General features: G+C 35.4%; 1 protein-coding gene across 1 annotated transcript in view; it reads left to right on the top strand.

The window, feature by feature from the left end:
* The window catches only part of SPRED1 (sprouty related EVH1 domain containing 1), a 125,312-nt gene that overhangs the window by 62,626 nt on the left and 44,121 nt on the right, over nucleotides 1-18,565 (top strand). The window contains exons 3-4 of the mRNA XM_007460195.1: nucleotides 9,199-9,367; nucleotides 11,734-11,783. Of these exons, the coding sequence (XP_007460257.1) occupies nucleotides 9,199-9,367; nucleotides 11,734-11,783 (219 nt within the window). The remainder of the gene's footprint in view (nucleotides 1-9,198; nucleotides 9,368-11,733; nucleotides 11,784-18,565) is intronic.

Here is an 18,565-nt window from a genome sequence, read left to right as displayed (position 1 = left end):
TGAACTGTTATTATTTGAGAAGAAACACTACCACTGTTCTTCTGTTACTTTTAAAATTTTTTCTAAAATCTTATTCATCTCAGAATCCAGCTTTGAACACAAATTTTTATTACTAGATAATTAGTAAAAATGTGTTATTTGATAACAGTATAGTTTCATATTTCATAGACTGCACTGGTGTCCTTTATAAAGGATACTAGTTTTTATGTCATCCAGAAAACTTAAAGTTCATAATACAAGGCAACTATTTGAGATACCAATTATTGATTTTGGTTATCAAGTAATTTAAATTGAATATGGAGTTTTTATTTCAAAAATGAAATGTTTTTTCCTTGATTCAAAGGTATTTCAGAAAGTTACTAAAATAATTTGTCTAGTTACCACCTATCACTACATCTTAGATAATACTTTTTGTAAACATGTAATTATCTACTTGTAAAGTAGCATCTAAATAAAGTTACATAGTAGTTTGAAAGTACATTTTTAACTTTGCTCTCCCAAATTATTAGTTGTTATTAGTGAAATAGAAATGTACTTATACCCATTTTTGGCTTGGTCTATTTTAAATTCTTCTGGCAAACAGTCCAGTAATTTGCTCTATATTTCCCAAAATAACTTGGAATATATCTTCAGAAGTTTTAGTTATTTAGTGACTGTGGTGTCCCCTCCCCCACTTTTTTTCTCTGTAATATATCCTAGAATTTCTTTCAGAAGAAGGAAAAGCATTGGAGATTATGTTTTCACTGTCTTTAGAATCAATTAACTTAAGCTTCACGGAATCTATTCACAAGCTCTTTGAGGTCCTGAGTACCTTTATTTATCATTCAAACTCCTCCCCTTCCCATACTCAAAAAAGTAAATACTGACCTCTCAGGCTTTCATAGCAACTGTACTGTTATGGTCTAGTGGCATCACCTTGTGACCAAAATCACCACTGCTACTAGTATGTATTGAAGATCTACTCTGTTGTCAGACACTATTTGAGTTCTCTGTACGTATTGCCTCATTTAATTCTCAAGTCAGATGGGTAATGAGTGGTGGAGAGTAGATGGGACCCAGCTATTCTAAGCTGTAGAACCCACAAGCTTAATTAATTTCTATACCAAAATTCCTCTTATGCTTTAATAACATTTTTCTTCTTGGGAAGTGTATGTGTACTGTTCCTGTTCCTTCTGTTATTCATATCTTAATTATTTTATTTTGGAAATTTTTTACTCATGTGAAGAGTATCCATTCTCATTAACCATCTTTCCTTTACATCTTTTCCTTTCTCTTTTAACTCTTAGCTTGGTAATATAAGGAAACCACTTCTCTTCCCTGACTCCCTTCATCTATATAGATTTTAATATATTTATGCTAATAGTAGTTTCGCTTTCCTTAAATTCAGAGTTCACCTGTGCATCTGTTTGTTCTTTCATAATATCTGTTTAACCTTTATAGAAGAAAGACAAAGAATATTCGTTCTTTTTGTTACCATTATCTCAAAAGACTTCAAGATCTTATTAATCATGGTTCCAAAAGTATTTATCTAGCTAGAAAAGACTTGTATGTCTTAAGCAACTTAGACCTATTTAGAGTCTATAATATTAAAATGCAAAGCTGTTCTGCCAAATACCCCTTAATATTCTCTTTTCGGTATAATCCCCTTCCTAAAGGTGGTTCCAGTCAGTCTGTATGCAGTGACTATATTCTACTCAAACCTAGTCAGGTATATTGGTATGTAAAAGTCTGAAATTTTTTTCTTTTAGAGGTGGTCAGTATAAAAACATTTAAGTGCTTTTGAATTTGTTGTTGCTTTTTCTAGTTAAAATTTTTTTCCATTATACTTTTTTATAGTTTATAATAAATAGTGATTCTTTTCTAATCCCAGTATACTTGTAGATGATCCAAAAGTTCAGAATATTCTAGTACTGATTCTAAAACATGACTCTTTAATTTCTTCTTCGTTAACTAGCCACGTGCTTAGTGGATCCATTAGGGGCTATTGATGTCAAGTTACTTTGGCAGCATATTCTTTTGTAGTCATTCTTGTTGAGTCACTCTTACACTTAATATTCACTTTACAGTTGTTATTTACACTCAATATCTTTTCTGCTTATTAATTTAATATATAACCTGTCTTCTTTAGGGTAGAAATAAGGGCAGCACCACTAATCTACCTTCAAATTTATCTTTCTCTAATTTATACATGTCCTTCATGGTTACTGTGGAGGTCTGATGAAATTCACATCACTCGTTAACCCCAGAAAGAAGTATAGTCAATTAATAATTAGAATTAGCTAGAGATATGTTTCAAGTTTGACAACTGTTTACAGACTATTTTTACGGTTATACTTTTAATGGCTTCTGGCAGTTGCTTTTAGGGTAGTCTTAACAGAACTTAAAATTATTCATTTCATTTTGTACTAGATCTTCTCTTGTAAAAAAAGTTCTAAAAGTGAGTGCAGGTCTTGTATTCTGGGAGAGATGTAACCACTTCAGGCCTGTAGAACACCTGTTACTTTACTTTATTGGTAATTAATAGATATAACTCCCTATTAGCCAGAAGTAATTTATCAGGGTACCTTATTTTTCCAACAGCATAAATAATTCACCTGGCAGTGCTGGATTGGTTGATTGTAATCTCTTGGCAAAAATGTAATTGCCATTTTCTACAGTTTGTTTGCTAGTTATTCCAATCACAAATATGGTAAACTTTGAATCTGCTTCCTGTATGCCTGTTACTGTTAATATTACTGTGATCTTAAGGTACAGAATTAATACAGTGAAAGCTGCAGTGAACTAAAGTCAGAGCACATTGTTCTGATGTAGTTGAGAAGAGGCAGTGGAAGTGGGAGGCAGCATAATTCACTAACTTTTAAGAATCCTTCTAGCTCTTAAAATTTTTGTTTTTTCTGGAATGCAGATTTAGTATTGATCACATGGTAGGTAGAAGCCCTTTGAGACATTCTTTTAACTACTTTTTTTAACACCTTTTTAATCTCACTGATCTTTTTAAAAATTTGAGATGAACAGTTGTTATCCCTATTACTTAATAAAGGTGTGATTTATATTGTCTTTAGTGTGATGAGAACGCATTTATTTTTTAAATGCTACTTAAAGTCAGAAGCAAAACAACTTTTTAATATATTGTGTGACTTAGGTGAGAAATTGTTATGCCTTAGATATGGAGGCTTTGATAATTATGTAAATGCTGAGTGATGCAGAATGTTGTAGGAAGCATAGTTTTTAAATTATCTACAAAAATGGTGAGTGGTTATGTCAGTAGATTACCTGCACTTTTCTTTCTCATTACCTGTTCCTAAATTCAGAATAGCTACTGCCATAGTAGCCTTTTCCTAAATGATAATTATTTTTAATGGTACGCTAAATACATACTTTGAGCAGTAAGATTTATTTTATTTGCTAATGTTACTTTGTAGATAAAAGTTAATGACATAAATTGACATCTACTTCATATTAGGTGGCATTTTGTTTTTGTACCAACATGATGTGTATGATGTGCAACCTCAGTATTTGTATGACTTTTAGGTGGAACACATTCTTGCATAGGTACTTGTATGAGTCAAAGAACTAGTTCAGGGCTTCCCTGGTGGCACAGTGGTTGAGAGTCCGCCTGCCGATGCAGGGGACACGGGTTCGTGCCCCAGTCCGGGAAGATCCCGCATGCCGCAGAGTGGCTGGGCCCATGAGCCATGGCCGCTGAGCCTGCGCATCCAGAGCCTGTGCTCCGCAACGGGAGAGGCCACAACAGTGAGAGGCCCGCGTACCACAAAAAAAAGAACTAGTTCATTATCCTTACCATTTCCTCAGTGTATTTTAAAGCTCATTTAAAAAATTTATTTTTCAGTGTGATTTTGGAGCCTCTATAAAAAAATAGATGGCCATTTGTAAATAAGTGGTATAGATCACGTTGAAATTTTATTTATCTAACGGATAATAGTTGGAAAACAACTTTGGGAAGTTTCAGAGAGGAGCTAATTCAGCAATATTTTCACGTATTAAAGATTAATTTAGTGACATTTTCATGTAATAATGACTGTAGGACCAAACTCCATTTTTTATGTCCTTTTCTTTTTTGACAATTGCAATTTAGCAGTTTTCTAAAATACATATCTCTTTCCCACTGTTTATGAATACAGTAAATATGTTGCAGTAATCCATAATGCCAATTTTAACTTCTTGAATTCCAAAACCTAATTTAATTATGAATTTTATTATTATTATTGCAAAATGGTTATTGCAACAGATAGTTAAATCTTTGTTAAATGCCAAGTGCTAACACACTTTGCCTGTAAGCAAGCAGAACATTACTTTGTTACCTTCTTTGTTACTTATTGCAGAATAACAAGACTTAACTATCACAGATATTCAGTGACAGGCTGGTAAAATTTAACAGTCAGCTTTTGGTGGGGGGAGGGCGTGGGGATTGGAGAGAGGAAATGCTTTATAGCTTAACATACTCCCACCATGGCTGTTTTCAGTCAATATAACGTCACTGCATGTGGAGTTGGGAAGAAGTGATTAGTAGTGCACCATTATTTTTTCTGTTGTTACCAGTGCCTTTGGTGTCATATCCAAGAAAACATTGCCAAATCCAATGTCATGAAATGACATTGACATTGACATATGACTTTTTTTTTTTTTTTTGCGGTATGCGGGCCTCTCACTCTTGTGGCCTCTCCCACTGCGGAGCACAGGCTCCAGATGCACAGGCTCAGCGGCCATGGCTCATGGGCCCAGCCGCTCCACGGCATGTGGGATCTTCCCAGACCGGGGCACGAACCCGTGTCCCCTGCATTGGCAGGAGGACTCTCAACCACTGCGCCACCAGGGAAGCCCGACATATGACATTTTTTGTCCTATGTTTTCTTCTGGGAGTTTTATCGTTTTAGGTCTTAGGGTCCTTGATACATTTTGAGTTAATTATTGCATGTGGTGTTAGATAAGGGTCCAACTTCATTCTTTTGCCTGTGCACATCCAGTTTCCCAGTACCATTTGTTGAAAAGACTTGCCTTTCTTCCACTGAATGGTCTTGGCACTGTTGTCAAATATGTTGAGGTAGTTTCCTTCTAGTTCTTGTTTGTTAGGTATTTTTATCATGAAAAGATGTTGAATTTTGTTAAATGCTTTTTCTGCATCAATTGAGATGATCATGTGGATTTTTTTCCATTTATTCTGTTCAAGTAGGATATTACATTGATCACTTTTCATGTGTTTAACCATCCTTGCATTTATTTGTTGAGGATTTTTTGCATCAGTATTCATAAAGGATATCGATACATAGTTTTCTTGTAATGTCTTTGGCTTTGGTATTAGCACAATGCTGTCGTCATAGAATGAGTTAGGAAGTGTTTACTCCTTCAGTCTTTTGGGAAAGTTTGAAGTATTGGTATTAGTTCTTTAAATGTTTGATATAATTCACCAGTGAAGCCATCAGGTCCAGGGTTTTTCTTTATTGAGAGACATTTAATTACTGATCCAATCTACTTACTAGCTATATATCTATTCAAATTTTCTATTTATTTCTGATTTAGTCTTGGTCTGTTTTATGTTTCTGGTAATTTGTCTGTTAAATCTAGGTTATCTGATTTGTTGGTGTACAGTTGTTCATAGTACTCTCTTATAATGCTTTTTATTTCTGTAGAATTGATGGTAATGTCTCCACTTTCATTTCTCATTTTTATAATTTGTGTCAATTTGTGTCTTCTCTCTTTTTCTTCTTAGTCCTTCTAGCTAAAGGACTTAATAAAACCTTTTTGAAGAACCAACTGTTGGATTCATTGATTTTCTCTATTATTTTTCTGTTCTCTAATTTGTTTCTGCCCTCATCATTATTATTTCCTTTCTTCTGCTAGGTTTGAGGTTAGTTTGTTCTTCTTTTCTGGTTCCTTAAATTGTAAAGTTATGTTGTTGATTTAAGATTTTTCTTTCTTTTTTTTTTTTTTTTTTTTAATGCAGGTGTTTGTACATTTTCCCCTTAGTAATGCTTTCACTGTGTGCTATAAGTTTTGGTATGTTGTGTTGTTTTTGCTCTCTTAAGTATTTTGTAATTTCCCTCATGATTTCTTCTTTGATCAGTTGGTTAATTCCCAAAATTTTTTAATTTTCCAGTTTTCCTTTTGTTATTGATTTTTAATTTCATCTTATTGTGGCCAAAGATACTTTGTATGATATCCATATTTTTTATTATATTGAGATTAATTTGTGGCCTAACATATGGTCTGTCCTGAAAAATATCCCATGTGCACTTCAGAAAAATGTGTGTTCTGTTGCTGAGTAGAGTGTTTTGTATATGTCTGTTTCGTCTAGTTGGTTTACTATGTTAAATTCTCTATATCTTTATATTCTGTCTGGTTCTTCTGTTGATTATGTGAGTGAGGTATTGACGTCTCCAACTATTACTGTAGAACTGTTTCTCCCTTCAGTTGTGTCAATTTTTGCTTTATATATTTTGATGGTCTGTTACTAGGTACCTAAATGTTTATTGTTGTATCTTTTTTCCCTATTGAACCGTTTATTAATATATAATATTTTTATTATAATGTCCTTTTTGATTTAAAGTCTATTTTGTCTGATATTAGTATAGCCACCCCTGCTCCCTTTTGGTTGCTCTTTGCATGGAATGTCTTTTTCTATCCTTTCACTTTCAACCTGTTTGTGTCTTTGGTTGTGCTTTTATTTGTTCTACCAATCTCTTGTCATTTGGTTGGACAGTTAAATCCATTTACATTTAAAGTAATTGCTGATAAAGAGGGACTTCTGTCATTTTGCTGTTTTTGTATGTCCCTAATAGCCTTTTCTCCCTCATTTCCTGCATTCCTATCTTCCTTTGTTTAGTTGATCGTAACAAAATGTTTAAATTCCTTTCTCATTTCCTTTTATTTATATTCTATAGCTATTTTCTTTGTGGTTACCATAGAGGTTGCATTTAACATCCTAAAGTTATAACACTCTAATTGGGATTTAAACTAGCTTAACTTTAATAACATACAAAAACTGTTTCTTTACAGCTTTGACCCCACCCCTTTCATTTTCACTTAATCTTTATACACTGTTTGTCCAGAAACATAAATTAATAATTCTTTTAAATGTATTAGTCTCTCAGATTTTGTAGAAAACAATATTTGGAGTTATACATCACAGTTACAGCAATACTTAGCTTTTACACTAATAATTCATTGTTTTCTTTAAATGTAATAGTCTCTTAAATTTTATAGAAAACATAAAATGGAGTTTCAAACCAATGTTAAAAATATTGTTTTTATAATTGCCCTTGTATTTACCTTTGTTTCTTTATATGGCTTAAATTTACTTTCTTATGTCATTTTATTTCACCTTGTAGGTCTCCCTTGTGCATTTTTTGCAGGGCAGATCTAGTGGAAACAAACTCCCTTAGCTTTTGTTTATCTGGAAATGGCTTAATTTCTTCGTTACTTTTGAAGGATATTTCTGCCAAATATAGAATTCTTGGTTGACAGTTTTTTCTTTCAGCACTTTGAACATGTCCACCCGCTATCTTCTAGCCTCCAAAGTCTCTGAAGAGAAATCTGCTGACGTTCTTAATGAGGATTCCTTGTATGTGATGATTCACTTCTCTCTTGCTACTTTGAAGAATGTCTGTGTCTCTGTGAGGCCTGTTGAGTTCATCTTATTCAAAGTTTGTTGAGCTTCTTGGATGTTTATGTTCATGACTTTCATAAAATTTGGGGAGTTTTCAACCATTCTTTCTTCACATACTCTCTCTGCCCCTTTCTTGTTCTTCTAGTTCCCACAATGTGTATGTTGGTCCTCTTGATGCTGCCCGTAGGTCTCTTAGACTCTGTTTGTGTTTCTTCAGTCTTTTTCCTTTCTGCTCCTCAGACTCTAATTTCTTTTGTCCTATCTTCCAGTTCACTGTTTATTTTTTGTGCCTACTCAAATCTGCTTTTGAATCCCTCTAGTTGGAGTTTTCATTTTAGTTATTTACTTGTCAGCTTCAGAATTTTTTAGTTTCTTTTTAGATTTTCTATCTCTTTATTTTTATTTACATTTTGTTCATACATTGTTTTATGTCATACTTTGCTATATGACCTACTGAGAGAAACAAAAAGAAATCAACAGAAAATGTCCCAGAAAAGACCCAACGGCAGATCATTAGACAAAGACTTATTAAAAAAACTGTTGTAAAGATGCTCAAAGAACTAAATAAGATATGGAGAATCTTTGAATGCTTTGGGATTTTTCTGTTGAACACTGGACATTTAAATCATAATATGGTAACTTGGAATATGGTAATATGGAAATCAGATTATTCCCTTCCTTGGAGTTTCCTAATTTTTGTTATTGTTTTTGGTTTTGGTTTTTTGATTGTTGTAGGTTGTCTCTGTGCCAAGGATCAGCCTGAGGTGTACATTTAAGGTTTTTTCATGTCTTTACTGAGCCTTTCCCTGGATATGCATAGTCACTTTCTAATTCTTGCTGTATATGTAGTTATTTTTGAATATCCTAGTCTTCAATGTCTGGCTCCCATCATGGGAAAAAGTGATAACAGACAGATAAAAAAGGGAGCTGGCTTTTTAAATACCTTGGAAGTCACTACATTCTGATGCAGAGGAACTTGCAACAATGAGGGAAGATACAACAGTGGCAAATGGCTACCCTCCTCTTGGTCTGCACCTCTGTGATCAGAAGCAGCAATTAGTGATGAGAGCACCGATCCCTGATACTTGGGAGGATAAGGTCCTTTTTACCTACCATGGCTTCTGTAATTTGCATGTGCACGGCTCCCTGGCCTATGGCTGGGAGTTGGGATGAAGGAGGTGCTGCTACTGTGCTAATACCTGAAATAGACAAAATTAACTGCAATTTACTGTCCATGTCTTCCCTGGAAGTTACAAGCTTTCAACAGACTCTATTATAGAGTTCTAACATAGTCACAGCAGACAGATTCTGCCAGTCAGTTTTGTCTAGGTAGGGAGATAGATTCCTGGTGCTTCTTGCCTCCTGCCATCTTCCCAGAATCTTCTTTAATCCCATCTTACTTTCTGTATTGAGTGACTTTGTGAGTAGATTAAGTAGCAAGACCTCTGTATTAATGGGTTGGGAGTGCTTTTATTAAAATATAACAGCTCTTTTCTCACCTACCTTTGTATTTAAGAGCTACATTAGATGCATTTGATATATGTATAGTAATTTTGGCATTTAACTTTTGGCAGGTGGTTTTGGAATGTATGCTTAAAAAAGACCTCATTTACAATAAGGTCACTCCAACATTTCACCACTGGAAGATTGATGACAAGAAATTTGGTCTTACCTTTCAAAGTCCTGCTGATGCTAGGGCTTTTGATAGAGGCATTCGAAGAGCTATAGAGGATATTTCTCAAGGTAGGTTATTTTGACTGTTTTCTTAATTTGTTTATCAGTTATATATAGTAGAAGTGACTTCAAACAAATCAGCTTTTATGATATGAGATTAGGCTTTGAAAGCTGACTGTAGGTGAAGATAAAATAATGGGCTCCTTAATCTGTTTTATGTTTGTCACATCACAGTATATACCAATTACATGTATTATCTTGAAGAGCCCATCAACAGCACACTTCAGATAATTTGAAAGTTTTAAAAATAAGAGCTCAAAGAAGAGGGCAGCAGTCAGGTAGAACTTTGAAAATCCTCCGTGAGTAAGTTACTCATATCCTTGTTTTGGTAATTATAAAGAGAAAATTTGTAATAATCAAATATACGTCAACTCCAGTTATTCTATGGCAAAACCTTCCTTACTGCTTTATCTGATTTCATTAATAAGGATTGGCAGAGACCTCAACCCAATCTATCCCTTTGTATACCTTACCAGTCTGTTAAGATCATTAACTCTAAAGCTTGCAGGTTTTAAAGGGAGGAAGAATATTTACATGTAAGACTGGCCTCTGCTTAATTAAACAAAAAGAAATCACATTAAAACCCATTTCTTTCCCCCAAAGAAGTCATAACTAAGATTTGATTTGCTTTTCTAATTAAGAAGAAACATTATCTCTATTAGGAGAAATAACCTTCTTATACAACATAACTGAATGAACATGTGTTGATAACATTGTGGCTCATATATTTTGAAGATGGCATTTTAGTAGGAAAATCAGAAGAAATAAACTAATTACGAGACAAACCATAGGCAAGAACATGGAAATGCTTAGTACAAATATGTATTGCTAAGTGTGTGAAACTGAAGTTAAATAATGTATTTAACTACTTTAAAAGACTAGAATTTGATAAACAAACAATCTTTGATTTCTGATTCAGAAAAAAATTCCATGAAATGATAGCACTCATTTTTAGTGCAAGAAGCCATAAATTCTTCCTATATCAGTGTTCTCATTGTTCCCTGCACATTTGAATCACCTGGGAGCCTTTTGAAAACTAGCATAATTGGTCCCCACTCCAGCCCACTTGAATCAGACTGCCTGGGGAGTGGTGCTGAGGCATTCCTTTTTTTTTAAGTTCCTGTGCATTTCAAGTGTGAGGAATTGTCAGATGATTATATATCATGAATTTAGGGAGGGGCAAGATGAATATGCATCTTCAGATTCTCCAGTAGTAGTTGTGGTTCTCAAACCACTGCAAGAAACTTAAAAATAAAAAATTTATGATGCCCAATGCCTTACCCCTCAGAGATTCTGACATTATTGGTTTGAGACTGTATTCTGGCATCAGTATAATTTTTTTAAAGTTTCCCAGTTAATTCTGATATTTTGTTAGTGTTGAAGAACCAGTGCTTTAAAAAGAAAATCATTATCCATGGTTGCTGGAATATTTAGTTTTGAATACTTTTATGCCCACATTCATACCCCCATAGGAATATACTTCTTTCACTAGGATCAGATAGATTGGGTTTAACCTTTTAAAAGAAAATTAATAAGGAGAAGCTTACAAACGCCTAGCCAGGTAGAATAGACTACAGTACTCAGCCTGTCTCATTGTTTTTGAACATTTTTGAAAACATACTGGTTAGCATTATTATCAACCACTATATAGATTTTCAACAATCCCATTTTCTTACTTAGCCTCCCATGACAGTAAGAATAAACTATGCACCCTTTCCATAGGGCAGCTTTCTCTTCATCTCCATGATAGCTATGTCTCAGGGGTAGCATAAACTCAGAATACTTTGCTAAGGTAAATCCTTCCTTATTAATTTATTGGAACTAAAGGCACTCTTGAACGCCATGAAAACTTATGTAGAGGCATTGGTGCACAAAAGTCAATAGCAACAATTGGCTATTGACTATCAACAGTGGATTAAGGCTCATTTTTTTTTCCTTACTAAAGCTACTAAAATCCTAGTTGGGGGTACTAAATACTGTTTCCTGGGTCAGAGTACTTAGAAAAATTGAATAAATCATGTGGGCATTACCTAAACACCAGAAGAGTGTGGTGTATATACTCTTCCTGGCAGTTTCAGTATTTGAGAGAAATCAGAGAGTCAGGGCTTGCCAGAGATAGTGTACTTTCACAGAAAACACCTCTTTAAGTAAGTAACTGGAAATTTACCTGTAGAAGAGGAAAACAATTGCTTTATTCTCTGTTTGTCTAACAGAGGGGCAAGTATGAGTGACCAACATCTGACTGGTTGCCAGGCAGTCCAGAATGATCTCTGATTAGTCTTCTACAGTATCATAGTGATATTATCAATGAGTCAGCAATACTAAAATCTAAAACAAAAATTCTATGCTTAATTAACTTTTACCCGTTTTCTTAGGATGCCCAGCATTTAAAAATGAAACTGAAGGAGCAGAAGACAACTTACAAGTAAGTAGTTTGGATTAAAAGGAATTTCTAGACATAAAGGATGTGGAGGAAATCACTAGCCTTAATAAATAAACAATTCATATAAATTCTTAAGAAATTTCTGGACATTGTATTTGTCAGGAAATACAGGGAAACAGAACCAATAGAATGTATGTATGTATATATATATATATATATATATATATATATATATATACACACACATATATATGTATGTATTAATATGTGTAAAGAAGACTTGGTTTTGTTCGGTTTGTTTGGTTAAGGAATTGGCTCATGTGACTGTGGGAACTGGCCAGTCCGAAATTTCACAGGGTAAGCAGGTAGGCAGGCATCCCAGAAGTTCTGGCAGCAGTTGATGTCTCTTGAGTCAGAAGGCAGTCTCAAGGCAGACTTTCTTCCTCCTTGGGGGACCTCAGTCTTTTCTTTAAGTCTTTCCAGAATGAGTCCACCACTTTATGGAGGATAATCTCCTTTACTCTGAGTCTACTGATTTAGATGTTAGTCACATATGAAAATTACCTTCACAGTAGTTAGACTGGTGTTTGACCAAACCACTTGCCACCATCACCTAGCCAAGGTGACAGATAAAATTAACCATCACAGATGCCCCACCGCATAGGCAAGGTACTTGTATTAAAAATTCGTAGAAAAGTAATTTCAAATTATTGATAGCATATGGACACCCTTCTGTTTTATATCACTAGTAATCAGCAGGTAGTATAAATTAACATTTATTAGTTATGAAATTATCAAAGATTTAAAAATTAATATTACCCCATACTGTGTCTTTCCATGAGGTTGACAGATTGACGCTCTGCTAGAGAAAATATAGATTGGTAGATTCTTTTTAGAAAGCAGTTTGGTAATAATGTATTTAAAAGCCTTAAAAATAGAAAAGGACTTCCCTGGTGGTCCAATGGTTAAGACTTCCCCTTCCAATGTTTCAGGTTCAATCCCTGGTCGGGGAGCTAAGATCCCACATACCTTGTGGCCAAAAAGCCAAAACATAAAGCAGAAGCAGTATGGTAACAAATTCAATAAAAGCTTTAAAATTGGTCCACATTTTTTTAAAAAATCCTAAAAAAAAAAAAGAAATATTCATACCTGTTGATCCAGTGAATCAATTTAAGGAAATAGAGATACACAAAAAATTTGTATACACAGATTTTTGGGTGTGTGTATATGAAATATTGATAATAAAAAATAAGCTATCTCAATGGAATGGAAATGGTTGAATTAAGGTATCTTTGTCATGCAACCACTAAAAATTTTATTATTAATTTACTTGCAGTGTTTTGAGTAGTAAAAACAGATAATTTTATGGTGTTGTCATCCATTGTTACTCAGCTAAAATGTTAAATAATTTTGTTACTTTTGGATTGTGGGATTCTGAGCTATATGGCTTTCTTTTTAGTACTTTTAATTTCCTAAAGTATTAATACTTTTAGGAGAATAGTGAAAGAACCCAAATTTATATGTATACCTTGTATTAATAATCAATTATTCATATTGTAAAAATAGTCATCACCTAAAGGACATGGCAAAATGTTTTAGGTACATTTATAATCAGAAAATAAAAATGTTTTTTATTTCTGAAAATTTGAGAAATATAGCAAAGTTCAAAAAATAAAACACAGATATGCTACCATCCATGATAACCATCATACATAGAAAATAAAAATGTTTTTTATTTCTGAAAATTTGAGAAATATAGCAAAGTTCAAAAAATAAAACACAGATATGCTACCATCCATGATAACCATCATTCATATTATTTTTTTTTTTTTTAAACATCTTTATTGGGGTATAATTGCTTTACAATGGTGTGTTAGTTTCTGCTTTATAACAGAGTGAGTCAGTTATACATATATATATGTTCCCATATCTCTTCCCTCTTTGTCTCCCTCCCTCCTCAGAGGTTGTTGGGAAGGTTGTTAAAACCCAAATTTGCAACTGGAATGCTTGCTGAAAGCACCTGGTTACCTCAGCAGTCAATATAAATTACAGAGGCTTTCGTCCTTATCCCCTCCTGGGGCACGTGGAGCACAGCCCTAAGGGAACTCCTATTACTCTTTTTTCCAGTGCTCCAGGAGACGTGCACATCTGTTGTTGACACATGTGGAACCTCAGCTCTCCCACCACCTCTCACACTGTTGATGTGATCATGATATTTTCAAACCTAAGGAAGGACCTCCAGGCAGAAGGAAGACACACCTGACACAATTAAAACCAAAACAGTTGGCACACTGGGATACAGATGAGGAATTTACTGCCTTTCTCTGTACACTCCGAGCTGCTGGATGTTAGTGAAGGGTTAAGCTAAGGACAAAATTAAAGAATTGTATCTGTTTTCTTATTACATGAAGAGGTTGCATCACTTGGTTTTTCCTTAAAATCTCTGACCATAAAATTGTGACCCTTTCCTAATTTACCTGGGCTACTTCAAGTTTACTTTGGGGAACTCCTTTCCACAGACAGATTGACATTGCCTTTTAGGATCTTGCAATGCATGCTGGTTAAGAATCTTAGCCTGGGAACCACCCGGACCTGGGTCTGATACTTGACTCACCGCCTACTTACTAGCTGGGTGACCTCAGGCAAGTAGCTTCCCCTCGGCAAGCCCATCTCCTTATCTGTAAAGCAGGTAGGACACCCCACTGCCAGCCTGGGAGTATTCTTGTGAGGATTCAGAGAGACCTTGGTATCAAGTCTTCCTCTCGGTGACCGACGCATAGTTAAGTACTCAATAGTTTCTTTGTTTTTACCATTGTAATTGTTTTACAAAAGAGAGTCGAACAGATAAAATGCACAAGCTGACCTGTAACATAATTGAAAAACTTAAGGCAATGCACATGTATTTTGGCAGTTTAGAATGTGATAACTGGACAAACGTTTCTTCCTTGTTGAGTGCTCAGCAAAGTCTGCATACTGTGCTATTAGAAATGCCTGTTATAAGGGGAACAGACCTCCACCAGGTTCATAGTATCATTTGAATTTGAAGGCATTCCTTTCTCACAAAAGGAATTGCCATTTGAAAGGACAAGTCCCTATGAGGAGTAGAACAGACAGCAGAAGGTCTTGGCTTTTAGCTGCCTGAGCCATCTCAAATAATTCATCCAGTCTTCTTGACCTCTGCTTCAACCTCTCTGTCCAGGAAAGCAACAGGTATATTGCATGCAAGGAGGTTACTGATTCCTTCAAGTTTGATTTTGGGGTCAGATAGAACTAGCTTCAAATTCTAGCTGCACAGCATGCAAGCTGTGTGGCTAATGATTTTGAGCCCTAGTTTATGCCTCTGGGAGGAGATTAATGGGGTACCTTCCTGATAGGTTTGCTGGGAGGATTAAAAGAGAGCAAATTGCCCAAGCTTTGCAAATGGCAGCTAATAAAATAATGAAAACTTTTTGCTTTCAGAACTCTATCTTAAATTGAGGACTCCAAAGAGCTTCTGTGACTATTATTAATTTTTAATTAAAAGTAAGTTAAAATTTATTTTATTACTATGAGAAACAAAATGAGAAACTTTAAAAATATTTGTGTATTAATTTAAAAATCACAGCAAACTCTTAATATGCTAACATAAAAATACATTTTTAATAAAAAGTAACTTTTTTTAAAAAAAGGAACAAAAGAGAAGACTTCATTAGTTTTTTTTTTTCAAGTCCCTTTAATGTCTTAGTAGGAAGGAGTGGAATTCTCATATCTGCTTCCACTAAAATCTGTTGCAGTATCACACATTACTTAGCTTCTGGAAAACTCCACTTTACACCCTAGATGGAATGAAAGCAGAGAAAAGCAAATAATACCTTGGCATTATAAAAATAGTTTTGACCTCATGGACTCCCTGAAAGGGACTCAGGGACCCCCCACTCTTTGAAAACAACCGACTTGGGACAACTGTCTTTCAAACTCTCAAACTGTAGATGATCCAAAGGCTTATGTAGAAAAAGAATGTTACAATGCATAAGAGAAAGAGAAACATCAAGGCCAAGAATATAGAATATCTGAGTCCCACTGAAGAATTTACTTTTAGAAATAAGCTTGTACTCAAGTACGGGGCAGGAGAACAGCAGGAGCCCGAACATATTTACAGAATCAGGCAAGTATCAGGCAAATATATTCTCCAAACAGACTGGACAAACTTGTGATGCCAGTAATCCAGACATCACAGATCACTGCTTCTATGTCTCTTTCTCCGTTCTCCACCACTCCACACCAGCACTGCAGGAAAATACCCATTTGCTCTCTGGATTATCGAATGTTGTAGTTATACCCCACCAGGGCATGGTGACTCAAACCCAGAAAAACTCATGGGTTTTTCAAACACACAGACCTGGGTTCAAAGGCTCGAATTGCCACTTAAGAGCTATGTAGTCTTGGAAAAGTTACTTAAATTTACTGAATCTCATGTATATGATGGGGATTGTGATGGACTAAAAATGACCATATTCTCTGCAACTCCTCCCATCAAAAGTGTGGAATGCAATGGAATACTACTCAGCCATAAAAAAGAAACCTTACCATTTGCAATAACATGGATGAATCTAGAGGGCATTATACTAAATAAGTCAGACAAAGACAAATACCACATGTGATCTCACTTATATGCAGAATCTAAAAAACTAAACAAAATGAAAACAGACTCATAGATACAGAGAATAAATGGATGGCTGCCAGAGGGGAGGGTGGGTGAAATAGCTGAAGAGGATTAAGAGGTATAAACCTCCAGTTATAAAATAAATAAGCCTGAGGATGGAATGTATAGCACAATAATGGTCAATAATACTGTCATAACTTTGTATGTGGACAGATGGTTACTAGATTTCTCGTGTGATCATTTCATAATGTATGCAAGTCAAATCTCTATGTAGTACACATGAAACTAACATAATATTGTATGTCCACTATCTTTCAATAAGATTTTTTTTAATTAATTAAATTTATTTAACACACATAGAGCTAATTCAAGTAATCTCCTTCTTGAGTGAGCTTTGGAGTTTTTGTCTTCAAGGAATTTGCCCATTTCAAGAAAGTAATCAAATTTTTTAGCAAAGTTGTTTATTATATTCTCTTAATCCTTCTAATGATGTAGATCTCTAGTGATATTTTTTCACTCCTTACACATAATGTATATATTCTACCTTTTTTTTGAATTTTTGAATTTTATTTATTTTTTTATACAGCAAATTCTTATTACTTATTCATTTTATACATATTAGTGTATATACGTCAGTCCCAATCTCCCAATTCATCAATAATGAATCTTTCAATAAGATTTTTTGAAAGTTGAAGTCTATTTTCTCATGTCTTGAATTGGGCTGGCGCTGAGTCTGCATCACTCTATGTGGTCGAAGCGGCAATACTTAACTTTTGAGCATGGTTTCAAGAGGCCCTGCAGCTTCCACACTTACCCTGTGGAACCCTGAGGCCCCCGTGCTGTGATGAAAGATTCCATGGAGGAAGAGGGCCAGCCATCTCTGGTGAGGCCCCAGACATCTTATCCCATCCAGCCTCAGCCAAGCAGCCATATGGAGAGTTCCGGTGAAAACAGCAGAACCACCACCCATTCAGCCCACAGAACTGTGAGAAATGATCATTCTGTTTTAGGCTACTAAATAGATGGGTAGTTTCTAGGGTGACCAATTTGTCCCAGTTTGCCTGGGACTTGCCCACTTTTAGCTGCCAGTCCCACATCCCAAGAAACCCCTCAGCCCTAGTTGGTCACCTATTTGTAGCACAATTGCAAATACCTTACACAGGAATAAGAGCGTTCAACTCAGTGTTTGAGAGAATTAAGTGAAATGATGAGGTAAAGGCAAAATATAGACAGAGCCCATAAAATGAAAGGTTTTGTTTTTCTTTTCAATTTATAAAATAACTTTATAATAATTTATAATTACTCTATCTTTAATAAAATAATATTTCCATAGCTAATTAAAATTTGATCTTTTATCTTTGTCTATAACTGAACTTCTCATTCAGGGCCCTAATTGCTTTTTTTCTTTTTTTAAATTAGTTTATTTATTTTTGGCTGCGTTGGGTCTTCGTTGCTGCACGCGGCTTTCTCTAGTTGCGGCGAGCGGCGGCTACTCTTCGTTGCTATGCGCGGGCTTCTCATTGTGGTGGCTTCTCTTGTTGCGGAGCACGGGCTCTAGGCACGTGGGCTACAGTAGTTGGGGCACATGGGCTCAGTAATTCTGGCTCGCAGGCTCTAGAGCTCAGGCTCAGTAGCTGTGGCGCACGGGCTTAGCTGCTCTGCGGCATGTGGGATCTTCCCGGACCAGGGCTCGAACCCGTGTCCCCTGCATTGGCAGGCGGATTCTGAACCACTGCACCACCAGGGAAGTCCCGGGACCTAATTGCTTTAAATATACCAGAGAGCATTCTCTGCTGGAGAATGCTGCATTTTCAGCTAAGCACGAAGGTAGCAGGCCCCTGGGAAATTATGAACCAAAAAGAGAAAGAAAACATTGGACTTAGCTAAATTCAAACTGGCTGTGAGTTCTCAAAAGAGTATCACTGTTGAAGATGGAAAACACTTAATATTATGTCATTCTGGGTGGGTCTAGAACAGGACCTTTTTTTGGACAATATTTTTCCCCAGGGGCATGTCTAGTGAAAACATAATCCACGGAGATGATCTGCAGATAAGGTCAATGCCATGTGCCCACAAAAAGGCAGAATCTCGGGGGCCTACTGGTTAAGAGAGTTGAAACCTTTGAAACTCTATTTTAGAGCTTTCCTTAGGAAGAAAAGTGGGAGGCTGGGGTGGTGGTGGG

This window comes from Lipotes vexillifer, unplaced genomic scaffold (genome assembly GCF_000442215.2).
Source record: "Lipotes vexillifer unplaced genomic scaffold, Lipotes_vexillifer_v1.1 scaffold408, whole genome shotgun sequence".
Lineage (NCBI taxonomy): Eukaryota > Metazoa > Chordata > Mammalia > Artiodactyla > Lipotidae > Lipotes > Lipotes vexillifer.
The sequence above is the reverse complement of the archived record's forward strand: the minus strand, read 5'-3'. Positions and strand labels throughout refer to the sequence as shown.